At 43.6% G+C, this 23938-nt stretch overlaps 1 protein-coding gene across 9 annotated transcripts in view; it reads right to left on the bottom strand.

Moving 5' to 3' along the window:
* PHACTR1 (phosphatase and actin regulator 1) overlaps positions 1-23938 on the bottom strand; it is a 450233-nt gene that overhangs the window by 59975 nt on the left and 366320 nt on the right. For 8 of the 9 annotated variants that reach the window (XM_064160941.1, XM_064160939.1, XM_064160943.1 and 5 more), the window contains 4 exons: positions 21997-22077; positions 13255-13440; positions 12050-12256; positions 558-888 (listed from right to left, as the gene is read on the bottom strand). In XM_064160941.1, coding sequence (XP_064017011.1) covers positions 558-888; positions 12050-12256; positions 13255-13440; positions 21997-22077 — 805 coding nt within the window. The remainder of the gene's footprint in view (positions 1-557; positions 889-12049; positions 12257-13254; positions 13441-21996; positions 22078-23938) is intronic. The other variant, XM_064160945.1, reaches the window with a different exon arrangement.

The raw sequence follows: 23938 nt of genomic DNA, 5'->3' as shown, positions 1-23938 counted from the left end.
GGGTTAAATACTGGCTTTGAGATGAAACATACCATTTACTTTCAAGTAATTGAAATAATTTAAGTAGGATATTAAAACCCATCTGAGTAACTTGTAGGAAGCCCCTATGGGTTGTTTCGAGCTAACTGGTAATACTAATCAGATACCCCAGCTGAATGACACATTTGCTTTTCATTGCTCATTTCTGAATCATCCACTTTTGGCAACTGTCTACACAACCAGAGCTCAGCAGTTATGCACTCTGCAGTATGTACTGCAAGACAGTCATGTCCAGTTAACATCTTCTCCATTAGCTGTTTTAGCTGCTATCTTGAACAGGGCAATGGGGTTCAGGAAATTTGGTCTTTTTCTCCTTTCTGCCACAAACTTGTTGAACAAGTCTGGAAATGCTCTTTCCCTGTCTCTGTTTCTTCAGCAATGAGTCTGCCCTAAAGCTGTTGCACTCCAGAGGAGAAGCCTCAATCAAGAACTAGCAGCATAACTCTGGTGGTGACATTGATACAGAGGTTAGCAAGAAATGCTTCATCAGTATATAATGAAAAAAGTTGATCCATTACCTTTCTAGCCTTTGCATGGTCATGGCTAGTGTTTTGTTGAGTTCCTCTATCATCCGGCACCCTGAAGGGTGAATGGGCAATGTGTTGGACCCAGAAGGCAGGTGCTGGCTGTGGCTGCCGTACTGGAGCTGGTGCTGGTGTGCTGCTAACTGGGATGGCAGGACAGTGTGATGGTGCTGAGTCAAAGGCTGCTGGGAGCTCTTCTGCGTGGAATAGGATGGGAGAGTGAGGTCTGGCCCCCCTAAAGGCATGCAAATCATGACTTTCTTTGGAGGTAGTGGAGGTGACAGTTTAACTGGCATACAAGGCAGTTTCACAGGAGCGCCAGGATCTAAAACAGAAGAAAGAGAGGCCCTGGTGTTAATTTTCATGTCAGTAAGATGGAGATCAGTTATCTGTCTGGGCAAGCAGGTACTGAGGTTGCTAGCAAACATGGACATGTGCACCCCTTCCCTGCTGTGACAGACAATTGTACAGTGTCTGATCAGCAAGGTCTTTAGAAAAAATACTGTTGTCTTGCAGCACTATCAGGTCTCACAAACACCATCTCAGGGCTGTGCATGCCACTTAATAAACACATTTGGCAATGCTTACAAGGCTTGTGTCAAACTGATGTTTTAAAGCCCTAATCCTCCAAACCAGCCCTGTGAGGTAAGCGCAATGTCTCCTGCTCAACAGGCACACAATCAGGAAGAGCAATTCGGTGTCTGAAGTTACAGGATGACTCACCGCCATCAAGCTGGTGTGCAAAAGCTCAGAGATTCTTGATCCTTCTCAGCCACTGCAGTGCAATTACTACAAGTCACATTTCTTATGGCTTTGCAACAAGCAAAGCATCTGGTATTAAAAAATGCATTACAGAGTAAAACAGAAAATAAATAGGGTTTGATTATTAAACAGGAGTGACCTGGAAAAAATGAAGGATACAGGAGGGTAAAATGATAAAATGCCAAAGATTGTTAGGATTAAGGTATTCTTTTACAGGAGACTTGGATGGTGCTTTTCTCTGGACTCATGCATTGAATCACAACCTTTTTAACTCTAGACATGTGCCTTGAATCACAGAGTTGACCTGCCAGGCAGATTCTCTTGATTTCTATGGGAAATCAATGCAAGGTCTACAAGCAAATTTTCCTGCTTATGGTTCTGCAGCAGGATGGAGATTTTTGGAGATGCACTGTGAAATGTTTTCAGAAGGGATAAAAAGTTAATGGGAGGGTTTGTAGTTCCCAAGATGGATGTGGGAAATGGCAACAACATGTGCTAACATGAAAACCAAAAGCAAATATACATATATATTTTATATATATATTTATATATATGCTGTGGGCTGTAGCTGCATTCAGGAGGAAGAACAGCCCCTTTCCTGCCTCTAATACACAGGTGTTTGGCTCTGCTATGCAGCTTTGGCCTCTTGTTGCTTCAGTTCACTCTTCTTGCTGTAACATGGTAAAAGAACTGAAGGGCTAGAATCTTTTGACCTGAAAAAGCTTAAGAGTAAGAGTTGCCTTCCAGGTTTCAAAGGTCATCACTACCCTGAACAATATAAGATTTCTGAAGTCTTTCTCCAGATGGTTCTATTTAGCATTAACTATCCTTCCCTTTGTGCCCTTAATTCTCTCCTCCCTCCTGGCTTAATATGGGCAGTATTCACATCTAATAACTGAAGTGCACAAGGCTGGCACTAGGACTTCCAAGCACTAACATCTGAAAATTATTAAGGATCATAATGTGAAAAAAGATCAAGTGCTGATATGCCATTAGCTTCAGCACATCCACAGTATCCACTTGCCACCATTGTTTTTACTACACTAGCAACAATTCACTGACAGAAGTCTTACTTTTCTTCAAAGATCTTACAGGCTTAACACCTACGAGACACAAAGGGTATGCAAAGATGAAATACTGGCACAGAGAGAAAATAGTCTTACTACGTTGCTGTCACAGTCCAGTGGGATACTTAACTGGATCTTTAATGTGACTACATTCTCAGGAACAGAACTAAGACCCAGAGTCAAGTGCTGAAACAGGTTTATTTGGCAGACTGCAAATAAATACCGTGGTGGTCAGGAGGTTATGACACAGAGTGCAGGACAGCAGCTATCTTTCTGTCTCTCTCTCCATCCAGAGAGAAGGGCAGGGCAGGGAGGGGAAGGCAGGGCAAGGCAAGCCAGGGCAAGGCAAGGCAGGGCAGGGCAGGCAGCGGCTCTTCATGGTAGGTAGTACCTGACCCCTTTCCCAGCAGACAGGTCACCAGGCAGTCTCTCAAGCAGGCCTCTAAGCAATGTTTTATAGTGTCACACCTTGCCACCAAGCAGGTGCCACCTGCCCTGACTGGCCATCTCCAGGACTTCAAAACCTGCCCGTCTCCAGGTGTCTCTGCCACCTTCTCTGCCAGGGAATCTCCAGGGTCCTAAGTCCCAACAGGGTGTCTCTCAAGTTCAGGACCCCTTATTTGACCTTAAGGGGGCCAAGTGCCAAACTCCTGTATACCAGACGGTTATGCCAAATGATTCTCCCAGTGATGCTGAGCTATATATGTATTTCCAGTCCCTAACAGCTGCAAAGTGGGAGAGTTCTGGAGAGCAGAATCCAAGTGTTTTGGCTTTCAAAGCATTTGACATGCCTCTTGAATGCAAAAATTCTTCTGATGGCTCTAACAAGGCTGAAATCTAACTCATGGGACTACCACAGCACAAGGCACTACTGTCTCCTCTAAAGCAGAAAGCAGTAATTAAAAAAAAAGACTTTTAGGGTTTTCTGCTCAAGCACAGGAAGGTCTCCAAGCTACCCCAACATGTGCATTATCTGTGTGCATTTGCTCTTTGTGTCTTGCATAAAAGAACACATCTCTTCAATAAGAGGTAAATACCAGAAAGAATAAATTGTATAGAGCTCTGAGAATAAGGCTCCTATAGGATTTGTAGCAACAAAGTGTTTTCACATGTTTGTGCTCCAGGCAATCTCACTTCCAGAGCTGGTCCTGAATAATAAAGGCTGCACTGAGATCTGCACTTCCATTTTGAAAAGTGCAGGTTTGACTGCTGGTCCTTCTCTGCTGTATCTCAATTAAAGTCTTCATCTGACAGGGCCTGTGCCTGGATGCCTGATGACACTGTGTATGACACAAGAGGAGTCATTCTTAATGGTGAACTCAGATTCCAACTGCAGACATCTCTTGCTTCTGACAAAAGAATAACTGGAAGTGTTGATTTGATTTGCTGCCTTCTGTGATCCTGAAGATCAGAGCAATAATTTGGGGGTGACTTTAATAAGCTGAAGGCTTTGGGTATAAGGCAAACAGGAATCCTTCTGTCTTTCTTCTAAAATACAGTGAAAAGTTATTTTCCTTTCTCATGCAAACATTGTAGAACTGTGACACAGGCAATGAAGGTTTGAGTTGCAAAGGAGAACATGTCTAGCTTAATTATCCCCAAGGAGCCACATGGCCCATCATGAATTAGATGTACATACTCAGGTTTCCCACTCTTCACCACAACAGTATGGACCTTTAGTTTCCACATCATGTTTTCAGTGCTATCAGTGCTGGGTTAAGTCCATGGGACACCTGTCAAAAATCTTGCCCATTATATTTAAAGTAAGGCATTATTCAGACTGACTGTGTTTCACCTGAGTTCCTGAGCCTGTCTGACTCTGGCCCTAAATAGAGCCTTGAAAATGAATCAGAGGCATTCAATCTACTTGTCTGTCCTTCACCTCTGGGAAAATTTGACTTGCCTGTCAAAAAAAATCCAAAACCCCAGGATAACTTACTTCAATGAGAGGACAGTATGATACATTCACTCAATATACCTGCATTGACATCAGCAAGAGAAACCTTGTATTGCAGGTTTTACTGCATGGTCAGATCAGTGAGTGCTTGCACAAGTCCATGGACTTCAGGCATGCTCTGGGAAACTGCTCTCCCTTCATCTGGATTAAATGAGAGAACAACTTGTTTGTCTGTTTTAAGTTCACAATATACGTGATGTTTGAACCAGGGCTGGAAAGAGTTACTGTCTCCAGCATGGAATATCCATCAGGCATGGACATCTCTAGATGAATAAGAAGCTGGACAGTGGAAATATGAACACGGAAACTGTGATAAGTGTCTTTTCAGTGGAACACTACCAGCATCTTAAATCAAAGCACAAAACACTCATGGCAGAAGAGAAGCAAACTGTGTGAAGCCAGGTGTGCAAGTCTGATTAATCTCTTTTGGCTGAGGTGCTTCATGCTCAAGAGAATAATGAGCAATTTTGCAAGATGTTGGTTCCCAGCAGGGTTGTGACCACTCAGCACTGTGCATGGTTAAGTAGTAACTGTGCCAGAATTGATAAAAGAGATGTTAGATACAGAAACCACTGCACTGCTGATGATAATTACTTCAAAGACAGCTGTGGATGTCACAATATTTGCTGAACACCAGACTTGTGATAAACAGATCAACCCTTACTCCTCTAGTATAGATATATTATGTGTGCTCCTAGCCCAGAAGGCCAAGAGCATCTTGGGCTGCACAACAAGAAGTGTGGCCAGCAGGATGAGGCAGATGATTCTGCTCCTCTGCTCCACTCTGGCGAGACCCCACATGCAGTGCTGTGTGCAGCTTTGGAGTACTCAATACAAGGAAGACATGAATCTGTTAGAATGGGTCCAGAAGGGGGCCACAAAAATGATGTGAGGATGCACTTCTTCTATGACACACTGAGAGAGTTGGGGTTGTTAATCCTGGAGAAGGCCTGCAAGGGAGCCTATAAGATAAGAGGGCCTGTAAGAAAGAAAAGATTTTTTTACCAGGGTCAATTGTGATGGGACAATGGGAGATTTAGAGTAGAGAAAATCTCTTACAATGAGGGCTGTGAAACACAGGCACAGGTTGCCCACAGAGAGGTTAGATGCCTCATCCCTGGAAACATTCAAAGTCAAGTCGGACTGGACTCTGAGCAACCTAATCTAGTTGAAGAGGCTCTTGTGGCAGGAGGGCCAATATAATTCTGAGATGTACTAAAAGGGATGTGGTGAGAAGGTCGAGAGAAATTCTTCTGCCCTTCTACTCTGCCCTGATGAGGCTGCATCTGGAGTACCATGTCCAGTTCTGACACCTCAGTTCAAGGACACAGAACTGCTTGAGAGTCCAGTGCTGAGCCACAAAAATGACTAAGGGAATGAAACATCTCTCTTACAAGGAGAGACTGAGGGAGCTGGGGCTCTGCAGTTTGGAGAAGAGGAGATTGAGGAGTGACCTCATTAATGTTTATAAATATGTAAAGGGTGAGTGCCAAAAGGATGGAGCCAGGCTCTGCTCGGTGATGCCCAATGACAGGACAAAGGGCAGTGGGTGGAAGCTGAGGCATAGGAAGCTTCATGTAAACATAAGGAATTTTTTCACTGTGAGGGTGATAGAACACTGGAACAGGCTGCCCAGGAGGGTTGTGGAGTCTCCCTCTGTGGAGATAATCAAAATCTGCCCAGATGCATTCCTGTGTGATCAGATATATGTGATTCTGCTCTGGCAAAGGGATTGGACTGGATGATCTTTTGAGGTCCCTTGCAGCCCCTGACAGTCTGCGATTCTGTGAAGATGTCCCTGCTCACTGCATGGAGGAGCTGCACTAGATGACCTTTAAAGGCTCCCTCTAAAGCAAACCATTTTATTCTGTGATTTTGCTAATTCCTATAGTTGTTGCAGTTCATTTTAGATTTTTCAGGGGATGGATAAATATACTTTGATACACTGCACAGAAGATTTGCTCATGTGTTTGTGGGGACATTGGAGCTGTACACTGTCTACACCAGTCTGAGGCTTCCCAGCCACTAAATGTGGCTGTAGAGTTGGTCGATACATGTCGCACACATGCCTGCTGCAAACAGTTTTCAGAAGTTCTGGATGTATGGCAGCAAATGCTGCTCCAACAGGGCTGCTAGAAAAGGTCATGGATATCTTCAAATCCTCCACCAGCACAATTACTGCATGGTGTAAGAGGGCATGTCTGGGAAAGCTGGGCTTGTGGGCAGTGCTGGCTGTGTTCACTGTCCTGCCAGCAAGAGAAACACTTTTTCTTGACATCTTGTAATACTGAACAGGAACCAGCATTATACCCCAACAGTAAGAAAAGACAGTAGCCTTCTGGGTTGTAGGAATAGAAGCACAGCAGGGAGATCAAGGGATTACTTCTATTTGGCACTCCTCGGACCATATCTGCATTACCGTGTCAAGCTTTAGGCACCCAAGTTAAAACATCATAAACCTAGAATGGGTCGAGTAGATAGCCACCATGATGGTTAAGAGCTGGAGCATGTGACATGTGAGAAGATGAAGTACTAGGGCTTGTTGAGCTTAGAAAAAAGCTTGTGGAAGGGAACCTAACCACAGCCTTCCAGTACTGTGAAGAGGTCACCAAAATGGTGGAGCAGGCTCTCTATAGTTGTGTGTGGTGAGAGAAGATGAGAGGTTCTGGACAGTTCTACAATGAAGACTTTTTCCACCATAAGAAGAACCAAACAGTGAAACACAATTGCCCAGACAAGTTGTGAAGTTAGCATCCTTTGAGGTTTTCAGGATCTTGCTGGATAAGGCTCTGAGCAAGTGGTTAGTCTGAAAACTTGCTGAGGTTCCTTCCCGCTTGAATGACCTTAGGTGGTTATAAGATATACAAAAACAAATAATACAACTCATAAAGTTAATGAGTTAATCTTTATCATCCATCCAAGTAATTAATTCTGGAAAATAATGGGAAAAACTGTGCAAAATGAAAACCCAGGATGGCCTACTGAGAGAGCTCCACATCGGGAGCAAGGTGATGTGCCTGCTACTTGCTAGTAGCATTTGGACAAGTAACTTTTACATTTTCAGGTCATCTCTTCTGGAATCCCTTGCACCTGAACAGCAGGAGTTTCTTTCCCCATTTCAATGAGTTTTGAGCAGACTCATAAAGATGAGTTATAAACTGTTCTCAAAGATTTGCCATGCATCTCCTGCTGACTACAGCAAGATATGCAGTCATGTCTTCAAGGGGAGATTTCAGACAGGTATTTTTTGCTGTTCTTCTGTACCACATATGCATCCAGGGTTGAAGTTGAATTTGGAGAACACAAGCAAAGAATGCTTACCCTACAGGTGGAAAAGTACAGCTCTACATGAACTCCCATGGATGGCTTTAAGGAGGGTTTCAAAGATGAGATAATTCCTTAACCCCTGCATGTGCTAGGTACTCCCCTCCAGGTAGCAGCAGGCAGAAGAAGTATAGAGAAATCAACTGCATCAGGATCCAATTTCCCATGAGAACCTGGAAGATGCTGGTGAAGGAAAAGTGCTTTTGCTCTGTTGCTTCTCTCTCAAGCACACAGGAAAAAGAGCTATCTGTTGCCCCCACTTGAATGTAATCTGTCTTCAGGAGCTTGGCTTGCCAGAACAGGCAACAGGAGCTAAGATGACACAGAAGAAAGCTTGTGGATAATGTCTTGGGCTCATCTATAGAGGACTTTTCTGACACATGTGACTGTTGTGCCGTAGAACACTGCAGAGAATATTTATTATATAGACTGTATCTGGAAATATTTTCATAATGCTGTAAGTAAAAAAACATGTTGTGGAAGGATGACAGAGATCCATATTCCCAAGCCTCATCCTTGGCTTGTATGCATTATCAGAAACAACTTTTTGGGACTCGTAGTACTTCCTACCCTGGTAAACGTTTGCCTAATTATGAGTTCGTTCCTGCTCTAGAGACATAACTGGAAAGCACAGTTATGTCCTATGCCTTTCCTCAAAATATTCAATGAAGAAAACAAAGACTGTGAAAGGTTTTTCATAGCATAAATATAATAGCTGAGTGGCCAGATATGACCAAGGTTACAGCCTTCTGTATTAGGCTAAATTCGGGATCCAAACCCCTCAGGTGTTACTCAAATCCCAGCTTAGTAGCGTGCCTTTTGTGCTCTCTTTTCAGGACATTATGTGTTATTGGTGATTCAGTGTTTTAAATGGAAAAGTATCTCATTCATTTCAGAAAACATGATCTGTGCTGGTCAGAAGTAACAGCTTAATGAACCGTGATCCAAAGGAGCTTTACACCACTGGGGTAAGTTGTCTATCACGTCGGATATGACCAGTCTTCTTGTCACTTTTGGCCATTAAAGGTTTTATGATAATCTGAGGTCTTTACCCCATCTGTCCAAATAAATCTGGTCCTAGGTGATTATTTCAGCTACTCCTAATATTTTCAATGAAGCAGCCTGCAAGTTTTGTCTTAAATGCTTGGGTTCTGCATGTGGATACTGAAAGATCAAAAAGATGAAATAAATTCTGTCCGTGAATGTTGTCTAACAATAATGATCAGTATGAGGCTTATCAGAAGGTGAAACACCAGTATCAAAACAGTTTAGGATCATGTTTTTCTCCCAGTCTTCCCTGTCTCCTAGGGCTGTGTGTGCACTTGCACATCCAGTGCTGTGATAGCGATGTTCCTTGTGGAGGCAGCATCATAAAGAGCATGGAAGATGGTGTGAGGCAAAGAATGGACCATCTTCTGCAGTGGCAGTGGTGCCACTCCCAGTAGCTGCTCTGCAGTCTGCTCTTGGCTCTGTCCCTGCTCCTGAACTGTGCTGTCTCCATGGTACCTTAGCCTTGAGAAGCAGCATGCCAAGGTTGTGTGATTTACATTTTCTAAAGGAAATTTTTATTTCCTGTCACCTTTAAAACAGATTTTTCCTTTTCATTCTCCCCAGGATTACAGATGCTCTTACATGTTTATTTTAGTCCTGCTCTCTTATGTGCATTTCTTATTGAGGGTAAGGCCAACCTTTTTCTTGGCACAGGCAGATGGATGTTTGAGACAGTTCACAAATACTTTCATCTTTTCATCTTTCCCATTTCTAAAACCCACATTAGGTCTTTTGCCAAACCATACAAGTCACTCTTAGTGCCTTTATGGAAAAAGTTTGAGATAAGTTCACATCGAGAAGGTGGTCAGGCTCAAAGGAGGATTTTCTTTCTTCGAGTTGTGTCTTTAAAACATTTCCCCCCCTTCTTTTTTTTTCCTGCTGACCTCCCCTGCAGTGATTTTATAGTATATGCTTGCATAAAACATCTTTCTATGTGTACCTATACGTAGGTACACATGCATATATGTATCTTAAGACAGAAGCTGAGATGTTTCTGCATTTTCAGATGTGTATCTGAATGCTTCACAAGATCACATTTCCTCACAGCTTTTTTTGAACAGAGCTACCAGACTGTTAAACCAAGTATGTCTTAATTTGTCCTTCAAGCCTCTTAAAAAACCTTTGGCAGACAAGTATGCGATGAGAACAGAAAAGCCTTAACCTCAAATGCCAGAATTCAGATTTGACTTGTTTTCTCAAACACCAGACGAGGATTTCTCTGGAGTAATTAAGTAAAAGAATAGCATTAATCCTGCTTCTGATGAGTGTGCTTCATTAGGATTGATTGCTCGTTTCTGGAGATTACACATGGCTAAAATACTTGACAGTGGAGAACACAAAGCACTAAACAACTTGCATGTCCTGTAGACAACCAAAGTAAATAGACCCTTAAGAACACGTCTAATACTTTTATAAGTATTATAGGGTTTCTATAAATGTGGTTTTCAGTTCCACCAGCAATAGGGGTCAGTTAAATTTGTGCCCTATGACTAAATCTGAATCTCTGTTCCTTTTTCCTGCGTGTTCTGTATACGCACATCTGAGAGTCTGTCCATAAGTAAATACCACACTTCATTTAGGACTGAAGAGAGACCACTAAAAGATACCACAAAGTAAGAAAAGTCACATTTGTGTTTCCCTTTCATTGGAAAGTCATTACCACCAAGTTGACTTATGCTTATAGCTTGAGCCTGAGTCTCCTTTACACAAAAAAACCCACACCAGAAGCCCTCACTCGTTGATTCTTCCACTCTCTCTTACAAAAGAAAGGCTTTTTAATAAAGGACCTCCAGTACTTGATTTTTAATTATGCCTTTCCTACAGTATTTATATTTTATTATTTCTTCCATGCTCATTTCTGAGCAGCTTCTTGTAAATGCGACAGAGCCACTATGAGAGGTAGTAGGGTTTTGTCCTCAGCTAAAGGCTGCTTGGCATTGCAAGCTTCAGAACTGCCTGTTGAGTTTGTAACACAGGGCAAAATACTAACCATTATGTGTAGACTTTGGTAGGCAAAGAGAGTAAAGAGATCTTACATAAAACAAACAGAAAACCATACAGAACAAAAATGTTTGGTCATCCAAACAGAAACGTGAAGAGACTACACAGAGATATGAAAGAAATCTGGAACGTGCTCTTTCCTACTGAGCTCTTTTCTGATATATATCTTAGCCTAAACAAAAGTAGTATTAGCTGTCAGGGAAAAAAAGTGAATCTAGCATTTCTTATATTGGCCCTGAAAAGATCAGGAGAGCATTAACACAAAGAGACTGACCCAGTGAGAAGCTGTCCTAGTACAGAGATGCACTACGGTTTGCCTTGAACTCAGGATTTTGAGGTGCTGCCTCCTGGATGGTAGCTACAATTATGAGCAGACTGTTCAGAAGCTGCAGGCAAGCACCTAGGAATCTTTTTCGGTTTGTGTAAATGTAGTATCTTAGCATGCTTTGCTTCAGTGGTCTAAATGAGAGACTGGACAGAGGAAACACACCAATGTATCTACAAAGTTCCACATGTACTTAGAGCTTTAAATCCCCAAAATTCCAGGCACTTACAAAAACATCTGGAACATAAAAAAAGAGCTTCTGTTGCCTACTGTTGCTATCTGTCATACTGTGAGAGATAAACTGCTGCATAAATTGAAGGACACTGAAATCTTGGACATCAGGAACTGGAACTGCCCATCATCAGGACTCATCAATGAGAGAGGAGTACCAGAGCATGGGTGAAAGGGGGGAGCAGTGAGGCAGGCAGTGTGAGCAGGGAAGTGAAATGGCTAGAAGCCATGACACAGAATGGTTTGTATAAGGATCAGGGGGTGAAGTAAACCAGAAATGTATGGAAAGATAAAATGTGTATAAAGAGGGATCTGCCCAGATGGCAGTTGAAGGGAGAAGCAACAGAGGGCAAAATGAGCAAGCAAAACTCTCTCTTTCCCCTCAGCCCTCACCCTTTTTCTCATTAAAAGCATTTAAGATATATTAGCATTTTCCTGATACTTCCTCTCCCATCAGCACATCCTGTAATTTTTGTGGTGATGGTTAAGTCTTGATGAATAGGAGTGAGGAGGGTTAGGAAACACAGCAGTGGTCTTAGGTAATTAGAGCTGAGAAGGGAAGTGCCCTGAAGCAACCTTGATGAAGTTACAGTTTGAAAATGTTTTGTGATCTCTGCTCGAGGTACAGCACAGATACATTACCAGTACACACAATGACATGTGCAAACAGCATTACAGAAGGAGAAAGGACACTGAGAACCTTGCTGTAAGGGCAGGTGTTTACTGTAAGGGAAACAGTGGTGCTGAGGGTCCAGGAACACCTACTTACCAGTTAAGTGGCTGGCAATCCTGGCAATAGGTTTAGGAGGCAGGGCAGGGGGCTGTTTGAGGAGGGACAACTGTTTCACTGGGGTGTCCTCATGGTCTCCAGGGAAAGCAGCAGATTTTTTTGGGGGAAGTAGCAGGACTGGCTTAGCTGTAGGATCTTGGGACAGGAGGATGCCGGATTCATTGGATGTGGGGCTCTCTTCAGACACTGGAGGACACAACCACATCATAGACGCAACAACGTTACGAGCAAAGCAGCAGAGGGTAGAGCCGCGGTAAGACAAGGAAAGCAGAGCAGCATTGCAGATTCAGAACGACTAAAAGATTTCACTTAAACATCATATAACACAGAAAGCAGCAGAGAAAGAAAGAGAGAAAAAGAGGAAGAGGAGTAACAGACATCTACACAACAACTGAATTTCCTATTACCTCTGACAGAAGGCAACTCCATTGTGCCAGGCTAGGACGTATTCCTATGTCTTGAGTGCAAATCAAGAGCCTTAAAATGTCACCTCTCAGATGGACTGTCACCACAGCTTGCTCAGGACCAGATACATTAGCAGGTGGTCTTTAAACTTATCCCATAAATGTAAAAGCACCTTATGATGCCTACTTCATTTCAAAGAGGCTGCACAGCTGTGCAGGATCATGGACAAATACTTCTGCCAGTCACTTTTTGTCACTCAACCTTTGTCCCCACGTCTCAGTATTAAGTGATGCAGAAAGAGGAGCTAGCCTAGATGTACAGTGCCACTGTCTCTCTGCATGGGCTGGGAAAGAAGTGCAGAGTTTCACCTATGGTAGTCCGGTTGGTAGTGTTGGCTCCTGAAAGATGTATGGTGTGAACATCATCCAACACCCTGCAGCAGCTAAAGGGCATGACCTTGTGGCCTAGGGTTTAAAAGCATTGTCAGCTCTCTGCTCTAGAGCTCTCTGGCACAGCTGAGACGTAGCCAAAGAAAATCTACTCTTAAACGTACACAAAGGGCAGAGACTCGGCCTTACTTGTAACAAGGGTATTTGTGTTGAGGTTAACTTCTATACCTAGTCAGTCACAACTTCTCATGGAGCATCCAGTGACAATCTGTATGCCGTCACCTCCTTCTTCACTGGAAGATCTGTGCCTTCAACGAAGATTTCTCAGGGACAGACACCAAATATTAGAAGTCAAAAATCTGTTTCAGGTAGCTGTAAACAAGACATTACCTGTCCCATCCATGATCTCGGTGGTTGGGAGCACCTCATATGAGCAGGGTTCCCCAGGTGCCGGACCTGACTCCAGTTCTGCTAGGGCTGGCAGGGATACCTGGCTGGAGCTCAGCACTTGCCCAGAGCCCAGAGGCTGTCCATTCTCCAAAGCTCCTTCTTCATTTGGTATGGAAAGTTCCCCATCTGTTCATAGTTGGAAGAAAGCAGAATGACAAAAGAAGACACATAAATAAGATGCAGAAAATGTTAAAAACATAAATAAAAAATTGCTATCTCCATTATACCTTTCAAATCAGGAACCTGGCTTGAGATCTTGTACGCATACAGAAAAAGTAGGGGTAAAGAACAAAACACTATGGTTTGTATTTCAAAACATGTGTTGTGCAGAACAAATTGTGGAGACAATTTGTGATGACTTGTCCACAACAGTTTCACAGAAGCCTGACAGCATTTTGCTTGCCTTAAGGGATTACTAAGATCTAGGAAGGACCTGCAAATACCTGCTTGATCCTTTGCTTACCCTAGGATGGCCATTATGATACACAGTCTAATCCATGCAGCCCCATCCAGGACCACAAAATCTGCTTTCTCACTGTCTGTTGAAATTGGGGAAGTCAGGAGTGAGGATGGACTGGAACTGAAGCTGTGGAACTTAAAAGCCATCAGGCAAATAACTGGAGCTGAATTTTACTATTTTTTTTTAAGTCAAACTCTGGATTTCAGGATCTGCTTTTTGGATTTTGGGGCACCTCTGATTAGCTGTGTCACTGCTGAATGCACCAAACAGAGATGTACATCATTCAAATAACCACACATTTTCCCCTCACAGGGCTGAGATGCACAAACACTTTGGAAACCAATACTGATTAAGAGGGAAGAATGCAAGTCTCACTTAAGCATCAGGACATAGCAATTAACAAATCTGGAAGTAGATTAGCTGTGAAGTATTTGGAATGACGTTTCTGCCTTTTAAAGCTTCTCTACATCAACTGAAGATGGTCTCCTACTTATTTTGGAACTACCAGAAATACCAAGGCCAAGACACAAGGTCTTGACTTTCTTGGTTTTGTTGAAGGCTTTATGAAGACCTGGTACATAGCCACATCATACAATTCTGAAACTCTATCCACAGCTTTCAGAAACAATCAACTGAGATGGCTAAAAACTGTCAACATTTAAAAAAGCTGAAGGTTTTGGGCAATTGTTTGCAACACAGTCTTCTTCTGACTGCTGTGGTCGTTCAATATAAACCCACTTATTTACCTAGATTGCAAAAATCAAACAATGGTTCAACCACCACTTAAGAATAATGTTTTTTGACTTAGCTGTTTGGGGGGAAATAACATGTATTCTGTGCTTACTCTCTCCCCTTTATAAACACACACCCTTACACGTGTTTAGGATAGGGGCTGCTGTTGTCCCAGTGACCTGGTTTTATGAATGTTACTGTTTCTTAGGCAGAGCAATTGCTTCTTGAATGAAAAGCAGTGACTGTGCCCAGCAATATTCATTAATTCAGTGAAGGACCAGATTTGACTGCAATTGAGAGCAGATAAGAAATGTGAATGATAAAATGAGTAACAATTATTTTTTGGAAGGCTGTCTGCATATTTTTAGTTAAGTGGGATGTGCATTGTGAGATGCTGAGCACCTTGAAATCTTACTACCTTAAGTGCATTTTGCACTTCTCAAGGTGTATTCAGCCTGATTTAAGAAGGCAGCACACAAATGACATGTTGAAGGTTTATGACTGAAAAAAAAGGAAAATGTGAGACAAAATTTTGGCTTTTATTCCTTCTCTTAATAACAAGCATGATAGCTCTCTGTACTGACAGCATATCCTCTGAATATCTCCAATCCTCATTTAGACTCTGAAACTTGTCCTTGGATTTGACCAAAATCATCAGACATGACTGAATTATACACCTAAATCAGACCTTAAAAAAGAGCTACATGGAGAGCTACTCAAGTACAGCCAACAGATCAAAGATGCAGATACAATAATTTGTAGAGTGAAAAATATCTTAGTGTGAATTAATCCTGGATCAGAGTATTGATAACCATGCATAAAAAAAGAAATTGCCTATTAAAGCACTAAAAATTATTCTGGTTAGCTAAGATACAATCACAGAGCCACAGAATCACAGAATGCTAGGGACTGGAAGGGACCTCGAAAGATCATCTAGTCCAACTCCCCTGCCAAAGCAGAACACTTTACAAATGAAAATAACCCTGGTAATGCAGTTATTACACATACATGGATAAAATGGTCAGTCTTCAGGAACTAGATGAGTTTGAAGTTAGCGTTGCACCGTGATGGTATCTGTAATCTTTCATTCTCAATCTTGCTAAATCCTCCACTGTGTTTTCATACAGCCAGCCTGCTGCAGCTTAGTGAACGACTTTTCCTAAACACATGAGCTTTGATAGTGCTGAGTGTGCATCAACTGCATCTGAACAGGATCAGAGAGTGGCCTGACCTCTGCAGCAACAAGAACACATGAAGGCTGCTCTTGTTACTCAGGAGACTTTGCACACCTGAAGTCACTGAAGAAACAGACCTCACATGAAACTCTCTGATGCAGACACTTTCATTGGCTTTTGCTTTGTGAAGATAAAAGCATGGGGTGAAGGCTTAGAAATGTGTAGATGATATTTTCAAAATGTGTTGCCTAGGTGTGGGTTGCACTGCAGAACTCACTTGCCATTTCCACATTCAGGTGCTTTTTAAAGATTGCCTCGTGTGAAGCTGCCTGCAATGCTGCAGTGCAATAGCTGACACAGACCAGTGCTTTTGTTGCTCTTTATGGCAGCACTCTGCCTACCCTCTCATCATCTTTTCACTCTGAACAGCTTAGATTAGGGAACTCCCTGCGTGTCTGAAAGTGCCACGGTCATGTGCTCCTTCCCCAGATAAATGGCTATGGAAGCCAAAATGATGACATGACTTTCAAATACTGGGTTATTTCCATTTTGGTTCTTTGGGCTTTCTCCTTCAGTAAGACTGTTCAAGCAAGCAAATCACGTCCTCCTCTGCCATGGCCTCTATGGGTTAGGGGATGGAGAACAGAGTGTTTTTGCACATAGCCAAAACATGACTTTGGGGCTGATTCCTAGCCTTAGCACAGTGACTAGGATCCTCCTTATCATTCTCTAAGCAGACCCCCAATTTTGTGGGATCCCAAACAGTCTGAAACAGGATGTCCTCCCTGCTTCTAGAGGAGTCCAAAACTTTTCAACACATTATTTCATTGCCACACAACTGTCTCCCCAGTGGCTGCCATGCTTTCCTCCTCACTGTCCTACCAAAGCTGCTTCTTCAAACTATGCTCACATACTGCCACAAAACCTTTAAACCCAAGTATGACATGTCCAAATATTTTTAGGATTTGGGTAGCCTAAAATGTAGGTCTACATCTATCCTTTTGATTAGCTAGAGAATATAAAAATACAGAAGTACAGAACATGAAAACTGCTCATGCTTCCTTGAAGAACCATTGTACCATCACCTCAGAGGCAAGCAATCATACACTCGTATTCAGGGATTTCTCACTACTGGCAATTTCATCTATGTTCAGATAAAACAAGAGATAACAAAAAAACTACACGTATACTTAACTCTTTGGTATCACAGAATAGTGGGGAAACACTAAAAACAGCATTGCTTATGGGACAGTTACACTGTCATGTGAAAATTAAAGCTATGTGTAGGCACAATAGTATAGCAAAAATGTGTTCTCATAAGTGCTGTAGCACTTCTGCCTTGCAGGTATAAGCTGTATTTTCAACCTCTTGGCACTGCCTCCCCACAAACTATTAGAACAGCAGGTGCCTCATCAGATACTTTGACCTACAATTTTTCCCAAAGTACCCAGTATTTGAAAAAATTACAGCCTTTGCCTACATTTCCAGAAGACTCATCTCACAGAAGCCTGGAAATTGAAGATGACAGAAACTGATTCTGTCATGAGTCTGGCCCTTGCTAGGAAAGGGTTCTGTAGTTCAGTCTGCAGTGGTTTCACTTGACTAGTTTAAGTGTGGGGGTCACTGAAGTGGTAAAATCATTTCTTTCCCAAATATAGCAGCTGCAGTGCACTGACTCTCCCAGGTGCAAACATTGTGGCTTAATGTGCTCTGCTAATTTTCACCTGCTGCGTGACACAAAGTGCTCTGAATAGCCAACAAAACTCTGAAGCAAAGTGTCTTCTGAGTACCAGGCAAACAAACTAGCTAGTTCTGATTTTCAACGTGGAAGATGTGGGAAAACCAGACTATCAGGTCTAGAAATGTTGTTCTATTCACTCTATCCATACTGAGTTTGATTTGTATGGGTCTTTTAAAGACAGAAAAAGGCAAAATTACTACTTTGGTCTGCTCTGCCCATCTTCTAGGAGAGGAAACAAAGATTTAACACTATGGCTATGTCTGTTGTCTATGCAAGATGCCTCTTGGCTTGGAAGGTGTTGCTATGATCAAATAAAGCCTTCTGCTATGAAGTGCTAAAACCTAGTGCCTTTTCTTGAAGGATTATAAGAGGAATTCCAAGGCAACTGTTACATTCACTTAAGGTTCACCTTGAGATACAGCCTTTATTAGAACTACTCTTGGATTATTGCACCATGGAGGGAGACACTGTTTTTGTTCTACACATCTTGCCTTACTCATATCCCACATCACCAAAGCTACTCAATCACTGTTGCTATTCTTCTGTATTGCCACTTTCTTCTCTGTCCTACCTCTTTCTTTCAAGGAGGGCTACCAATCCTTAGCTTCCCGTGTCCGCAACCAGCAGGCAATAACGTAGGATACAGAAGTCCAGCTGGTTGGTATTGTAGACTCCTTCTTCACTGTTAAGAATGAAAAACCTGATCTCTGCTTTTTGCTCGGGAAATAGGATGAAGCATCATCATCACTGATGAGCTCCAGAGTAGCTATGTCCGCACTGGGACGGGGAATGGCGGTGAAAGGCGCAGGCAGTAAGCTCTGTGGCTCTCAGAAACGGGGAAAGCGCCAGGCCTGTGCTGGCAGCCGGCAGCCCGCGGACGGGCCGCTGAGGCGCGGCCGCTGAGGCGCAGCCGCTAAGCCGGCACTAACCGGTAGCACAGCTAAACAGGCGTCAACGCTCCAACGGCCAGTCGCCGAGGTACACCCACACTGCGGAAGGGATCAGAGGCAAAAAAAGGGCCGAGTGAAGGTCCTTTTGGGGGCTTTTTAGAGGTGGGAAAAGCGGCTGGCCTGCGCTGGCAGGCGGCAGGTGGTGGGCGGCCTCCTGAGGCGGCCTGGGCGCAGCCAGCACTACCGCGGCAGAACCAAACGTGGCGTCAACAGGCCAACGGTCAGCTGCCGAGGAGACCTGCTCCAGGGCGAGTAAACCCACGCTGGGGAAGGCATGTGAGGACCTGCTCCAGGGCGAGTAAACCCACGCTGGGGAAGGCATTGAGGAGAAATGCACTAGACTCTCTCAAGCAGTTCCCTGTCCTTTCTGAAGTGGGAGACTCAGAACTGGACACAATACTTGAGACGCGGCCGCACCACGGCACAGCAGACGGGGAGGAGAATCTTCCTCAACCTACTAACCACAGCCCTTCTAATACACCCCAGAATGGCACTGGCCCTCTTGGCCACAAGAGCGCATTGCTGGCTCATGGCCATCCTCCCACACACTAGGACCCCCAGGTCCTTTTCCCCTTCACTGCACTTCAGCAGGTCGGTCCCCAACCTACACTGCTTCACTTGCCCTTTTTGAAGTCTCGCTGAAGAGTTTGAACGCAGCCATTTGCCACTAATACAGCAAATTCCTGAGGGGCAGCGGCACCGGAACCAGCTCCCGGCAGAGCAGAGACTACGACGGTCTCTCTTCCCAGGCGAAGCGAGCGTTTCCCGAGGCGGCGGCTCCCGGCGAGGGGCAGGCGGCCGCAGGGTGGGCTGGCTCAGGCGCCTGCGCCGAGCGCGCCGCAGGTGGGAGCGCAGCTGCGGTACCGCGTGAGATGCAAAGGGCGCTGCTCACCGACCCGGCGAGCTGCAGCAACGTGCCCAGGGGCAGACACTGGCTCATTACACGCCCGGGGGCACTGCACCTGTTTGCAGCTTGCTCGGCAGGTGCCCCGAGCCGCTGCCGGTGCACTACGGAAGTTCACACCTCGAGGGCGACCAGCCCCCAGCGGGAGGGGAGGTGTGTAGGCGTGAGGGAGCAGGGCTAGCGGGAACCAGCAGACAGCGGTTGGTTCCCTCCCGGGCAGAGAGAAGATCGTGGTCACAACATGGCCAAGAGGCACAGGGTAAAAGAGTGTGGGAACTCAGACCCTGCTCCCACACAAACATACAGCTGTGCAGGTTTCTGACTGCGGTGGGTGCCTGAGTCTGGTGCTTGAACTAGGAGGAATCAAAGATACTGCTTGTGTATGGACTGATCAAATAAACGACTTGCTCACGCAGGTGGTTGGACTGAGAGAGGAGGTAGAGAGTCTGAGAACAACCAGGGAGTGTGAAAGCGAGATAGATTGGTGGAATCACGCTCTTCCAACTTCCTGGATGGGTACTAGTAACATAATGCAGCAGAGAGGGAACAGTCCCCAGGCTCTGAGTGTCTGGAAGGCAACTTTCTCATGCATCTGGTGAAGGGGCCAACTAGAGAAGGTGCCCTCCTGGACCTGCTTCTAGTTAACAGGGAAGAATTTGAACAGTTGGAGGTTGTCTTTGGCTTAGTGATCATGAACTAAAAGAGTTTTTGATTCTCTGAGAAGTAAGGAAGGGGGTTTAGCAGAACTGCCACCTTGGACTTCTGTAAAGCAGACTTTGGTCTGTTCAGGACACCGGTTGGCAGTGTCCCTTGGGCATTCTTCAAGAAGGAATTCTTAAAAGTGCAGGAATAGGCCATCCTCAAGTCCCAAAAGATGTGCCAGTGGGGAAGATGGCCAACCTGGCTGAGTGGACAGCTTTGGCTGGAACTTGGGAACAAAAGAAGAGTTTATACCCTTTGGAAGAGGGAGGGGATGGGCCACTCAAGAGGACTGTAAAGGTGCAGTCCTGTGCTGGCAGAAAATAAGAAGGGCCAAAGCCCAGCTAGAATTTAGTCTAGCCATTGCTGTAAGAGACAAAATACACTTCTATAAATACATTAACAAGAGAAGGACTAAGGAGAATCTTCTCTTTTTATTTTTCTTTAATTCCTTTAGAAGCTCCTTGCCCATCCAGTCTTGCTGCCTCCCTTGTTAGCTCATCTTCCATCACACCGGGACAGCCTTCTCCTGCACTTTCAAGAGTTCTTTCTTGAAGTAGATCCAACCTTCCTGGATGCCTTTGTTTTTAAGGGCTGTTTCCTAAGGAACTTTCCAAGTTAGTTCCTTAAATAAGCTGAAGTCTGCCCTTTGGAAGTCCAGGGTGGAGGTTTTGTTGATGCCCCTCCTGGTTTCACCATATATTGAAAAAACTATAATTTCATGGTCACTGAACCGCAGGCAGTCTCCAACCACCACATCTCCCACCAGTCCCACTCTATTTGTGAACAGCAGATCAAGCAGGGCTGCACCCTTGGTAGGCTCACGTAACAGCTGAGATAAGAAGTTGTCTTCCATACACTGTAGGAGCTTTCTAGACTGACTCTTCTCTGCAGTGTTAAAGTCTCAGCAGATATCTGGCATGTTAAAGTCACCCACAAGAACAAGGGCAAGTGATCTGAGAAAGGCTTTTTGCAAGGAAAAGCTACATCTAGGATGACTTCCAAGCCAGCAGGTCATAGTGAGAGCACGGGTAGTATTTTATCTAAAGGACTAGAAGCATCTGATATACATAATAGGTAAAAACTCTAAAATTAAATGAGAAGCATTCTTCGGGTTTGCCATGTTGTGGTTTTTTGGTTTGTTTTGTTTCGCTTATGAGCAGTTTGGGTTGTAAGTATTTCAATCCTAATACACTTGACTGAAAAAGCTGGTAGCAGATTTAAATGCTCCAGACTTAATGAAATACAGCCTACTTGCAGTATCTCTCAAAATGCTTAACTCCTACTGACTTCAAACAGGTTTTCTACTGGTATTGTTAAGACTTTGAATTAAGGAGGCTTTGAGACACGAGCATGATTCTACTGAAATTCACAGGCAACTTTGGCATTTATGTAATGCATGGAGTTATTTCTCTTAGTTATTGATGATGGAAGCAGCAAAATAAAAGCTGCAGTTAAAGACTGACACTTGTAATATATGTCAAATATCGGTAGCATTGCCAGTATAACACAATGGTGTTTGTAAAACAATGGCCTTTTGCATAAAGAATACATTACCAACTCAACAAATTAATTATCCTGAACAAGGAATTATTATGTGTTGGCAGCTGTTTCAAGAGAATGTGCACTGTTTGGTGCTCGGCAGGATCCAAAACCTTTAAATCTTTCCCTTTTCCACAACAGTTAATTCCAGAGTGACTCAATCAGACAATAACAGATGCAGGCAAGGACTCACTGCATCTCCCTGCAGCCTTGATGCCTCAATGCTCTGCAGTGAGTGCCTGTTTCTGTGACTTATCTTTCTACTGCTTTACATTTCTGATTAGTTTTCAGTTTTATTTACTAGGTAACTATCACATGTATCCAACAGAGAGGGCCAGCCCACAGTGAAATCAAGCCAGGTGTTTGGAGACTTGCAATTCCGGACTGTATTCCCAGTTCCTAGTATTACCATAATTTAATACCTGGACATAAAACTATATGGAATATCAGCTTAATATTGTGAAAAGAAGAACACTTACCTTTATCAAAAATTTCTTTCAGCACCCCTCGTTTTATAAGCTCCTCTCTGCTTTGTCTCATTGATATTTTTCTTTCCAAAGCTGTAAGCAAAAGAGAAAGGTCAATATAAACAGATAAGAAGCAAAATGATTGTTTTAAAAGGTTCTGACTTATAAGGCATTTTAAAAATGCTTTTTCTCCTCTTCAGTCAGTGGCAAATTAGCATCTCAAAATAAAAGGTACTGCCAGTCCAGAGAATCTGCCTGCTGCTGTGGCACAGCTGTTACTGACAGCAGTGGACATTGACTGATTTGAGAGCATGTCTGCACTCCCATTGCTTAATTTTGACACATGACCTAGGCATTAGAGACAGCAAAGGGAGAAAAATGGCAGTTAATGCAGAAGCTGGAGAGGGAAAGGTGAGAAAGGAGTCAACACAAAGGATTACACCAATGAAAGCTGTGGCCATGGACTGTTCTAGGCCATGGAAGATGACTGGCACCTTTGCTACCCTGTGCAGCCAAGGCTTGTTTGCTGCTAATTCCAGTGAGAGCAGATCAAGGTGTCTGGGACAGTGCAAAAAAAAAAAAAAAAAAAAAGGTAGAGCTCTCTAACAAAGCCTTCTCCTCCTTGGAGGGGTGTTATCTCCAACAAAGATGAAAATAAGGGAAATTCCATGAGAGCCACTGTAATTTACACCAGGTCTGAGCAGTCTGAGCTTGTATTACCTACTTGGAGACTGTGGTCACCCCAGTGTCAAAATGACAGGAATTTCATGTTTCTTTAGTTCAGCAGTAATTAAAACAATGTCCAATTAACTAGAACACCACAAAACACACACATTCAGGCAAAGAGCTGAAAGCCATCAAGCAAGGGGGACAAGAAGTGATGTGTAGGACTGGCTGCAACTGTGCGCGCTCTGTGAGAAATAAGCCTGTGCCTGCCAAAAGAGAGGCACAGTGAAGGGTGAATTGCTTCTGCCATATGCTCCCATATCAGACCCTGCACAGATGCATGCACACACAAATGAGCTGGGACTCTGCAACTCCAGTCTGCCCAAGGCAGATTTAAAGCAAAAGAGCCTTTGAAACCCTGTTTCCATCAATAAGAACATGAGGGTGTAACCTTTTATGGAACTGGTGCATGTTGGTTGTTCCTGCAGGGGAAGATGCACTTGGTAAATCATCTGTGCTTATACTGAACACTGTACTCGTTGCAGCTTACTTGCTATCAGATACATATGCCTTCTGGATATTGGTAAGCATTAAGAAGATCCCCTCTCAGTCTTCTCCAGGCTAAAAAGCCTTATCAGAGAGATGCTCCAGTCCTCTCATAATCTTTGCAGCCTCTGCAGGACTCTCTCCAGTAGTTCTTTGTTTCTTTTGAACTGGGAAGCCCAGAACTAGACACAATACCCCAGATGTGGCTTCACTAGAGCAGAGGGGGAAGAGAACCTCCCTCAACCAGCTGGTCACAGTTGTTAATGCAGCCCAGGATACCTATATACACACAGTTTTTGGGTACGTACTTTTAGTGGTAATCTGCTGAATGAACAAAACTCCACAATCCTCCAGTTTGAAGCTCAGACTAAAACAATTTTTGTCAGTTTCTAAATCCTTTCTAAGTAGGTACAGGACTTAAAGTATTAATTATTTTTCTACTAAGCCAGTTTAATTAATAAGATATTTAGAGGAAGGGCATGCTGGGCTAAGAGCAGCACTGAATGATAATAACAGATGTTATACTAAAACTATGCAATATGCTGCCTTCCTGTAACACAAATCTTCCTCCTAGACTAGTCTCATACATTTAAGTACATAAACTGCTACACTACTGCTGGATCAGATTAAAAAAAAAATGCAAGCATTTAAATGCAGAATTGATTAGGATCTAGCAGCATGAACAATGAATGTTTTACTCAGTCCAGATTTATCTGGCAAACATTGCCAGTTCTTTTATGAA

The sequence above is a fragment of the Pogoniulus pusillus genome, chromosome 21 (genome assembly GCF_015220805.1).
Source record: "Pogoniulus pusillus isolate bPogPus1 chromosome 21, bPogPus1.pri, whole genome shotgun sequence".
NCBI lineage: Eukaryota > Metazoa > Chordata > Aves > Piciformes > Lybiidae > Pogoniulus > Pogoniulus pusillus.
Note: the sequence above shows the minus strand (reverse complement) of the source record. Positions and strands in the feature narration are given on the sequence as shown.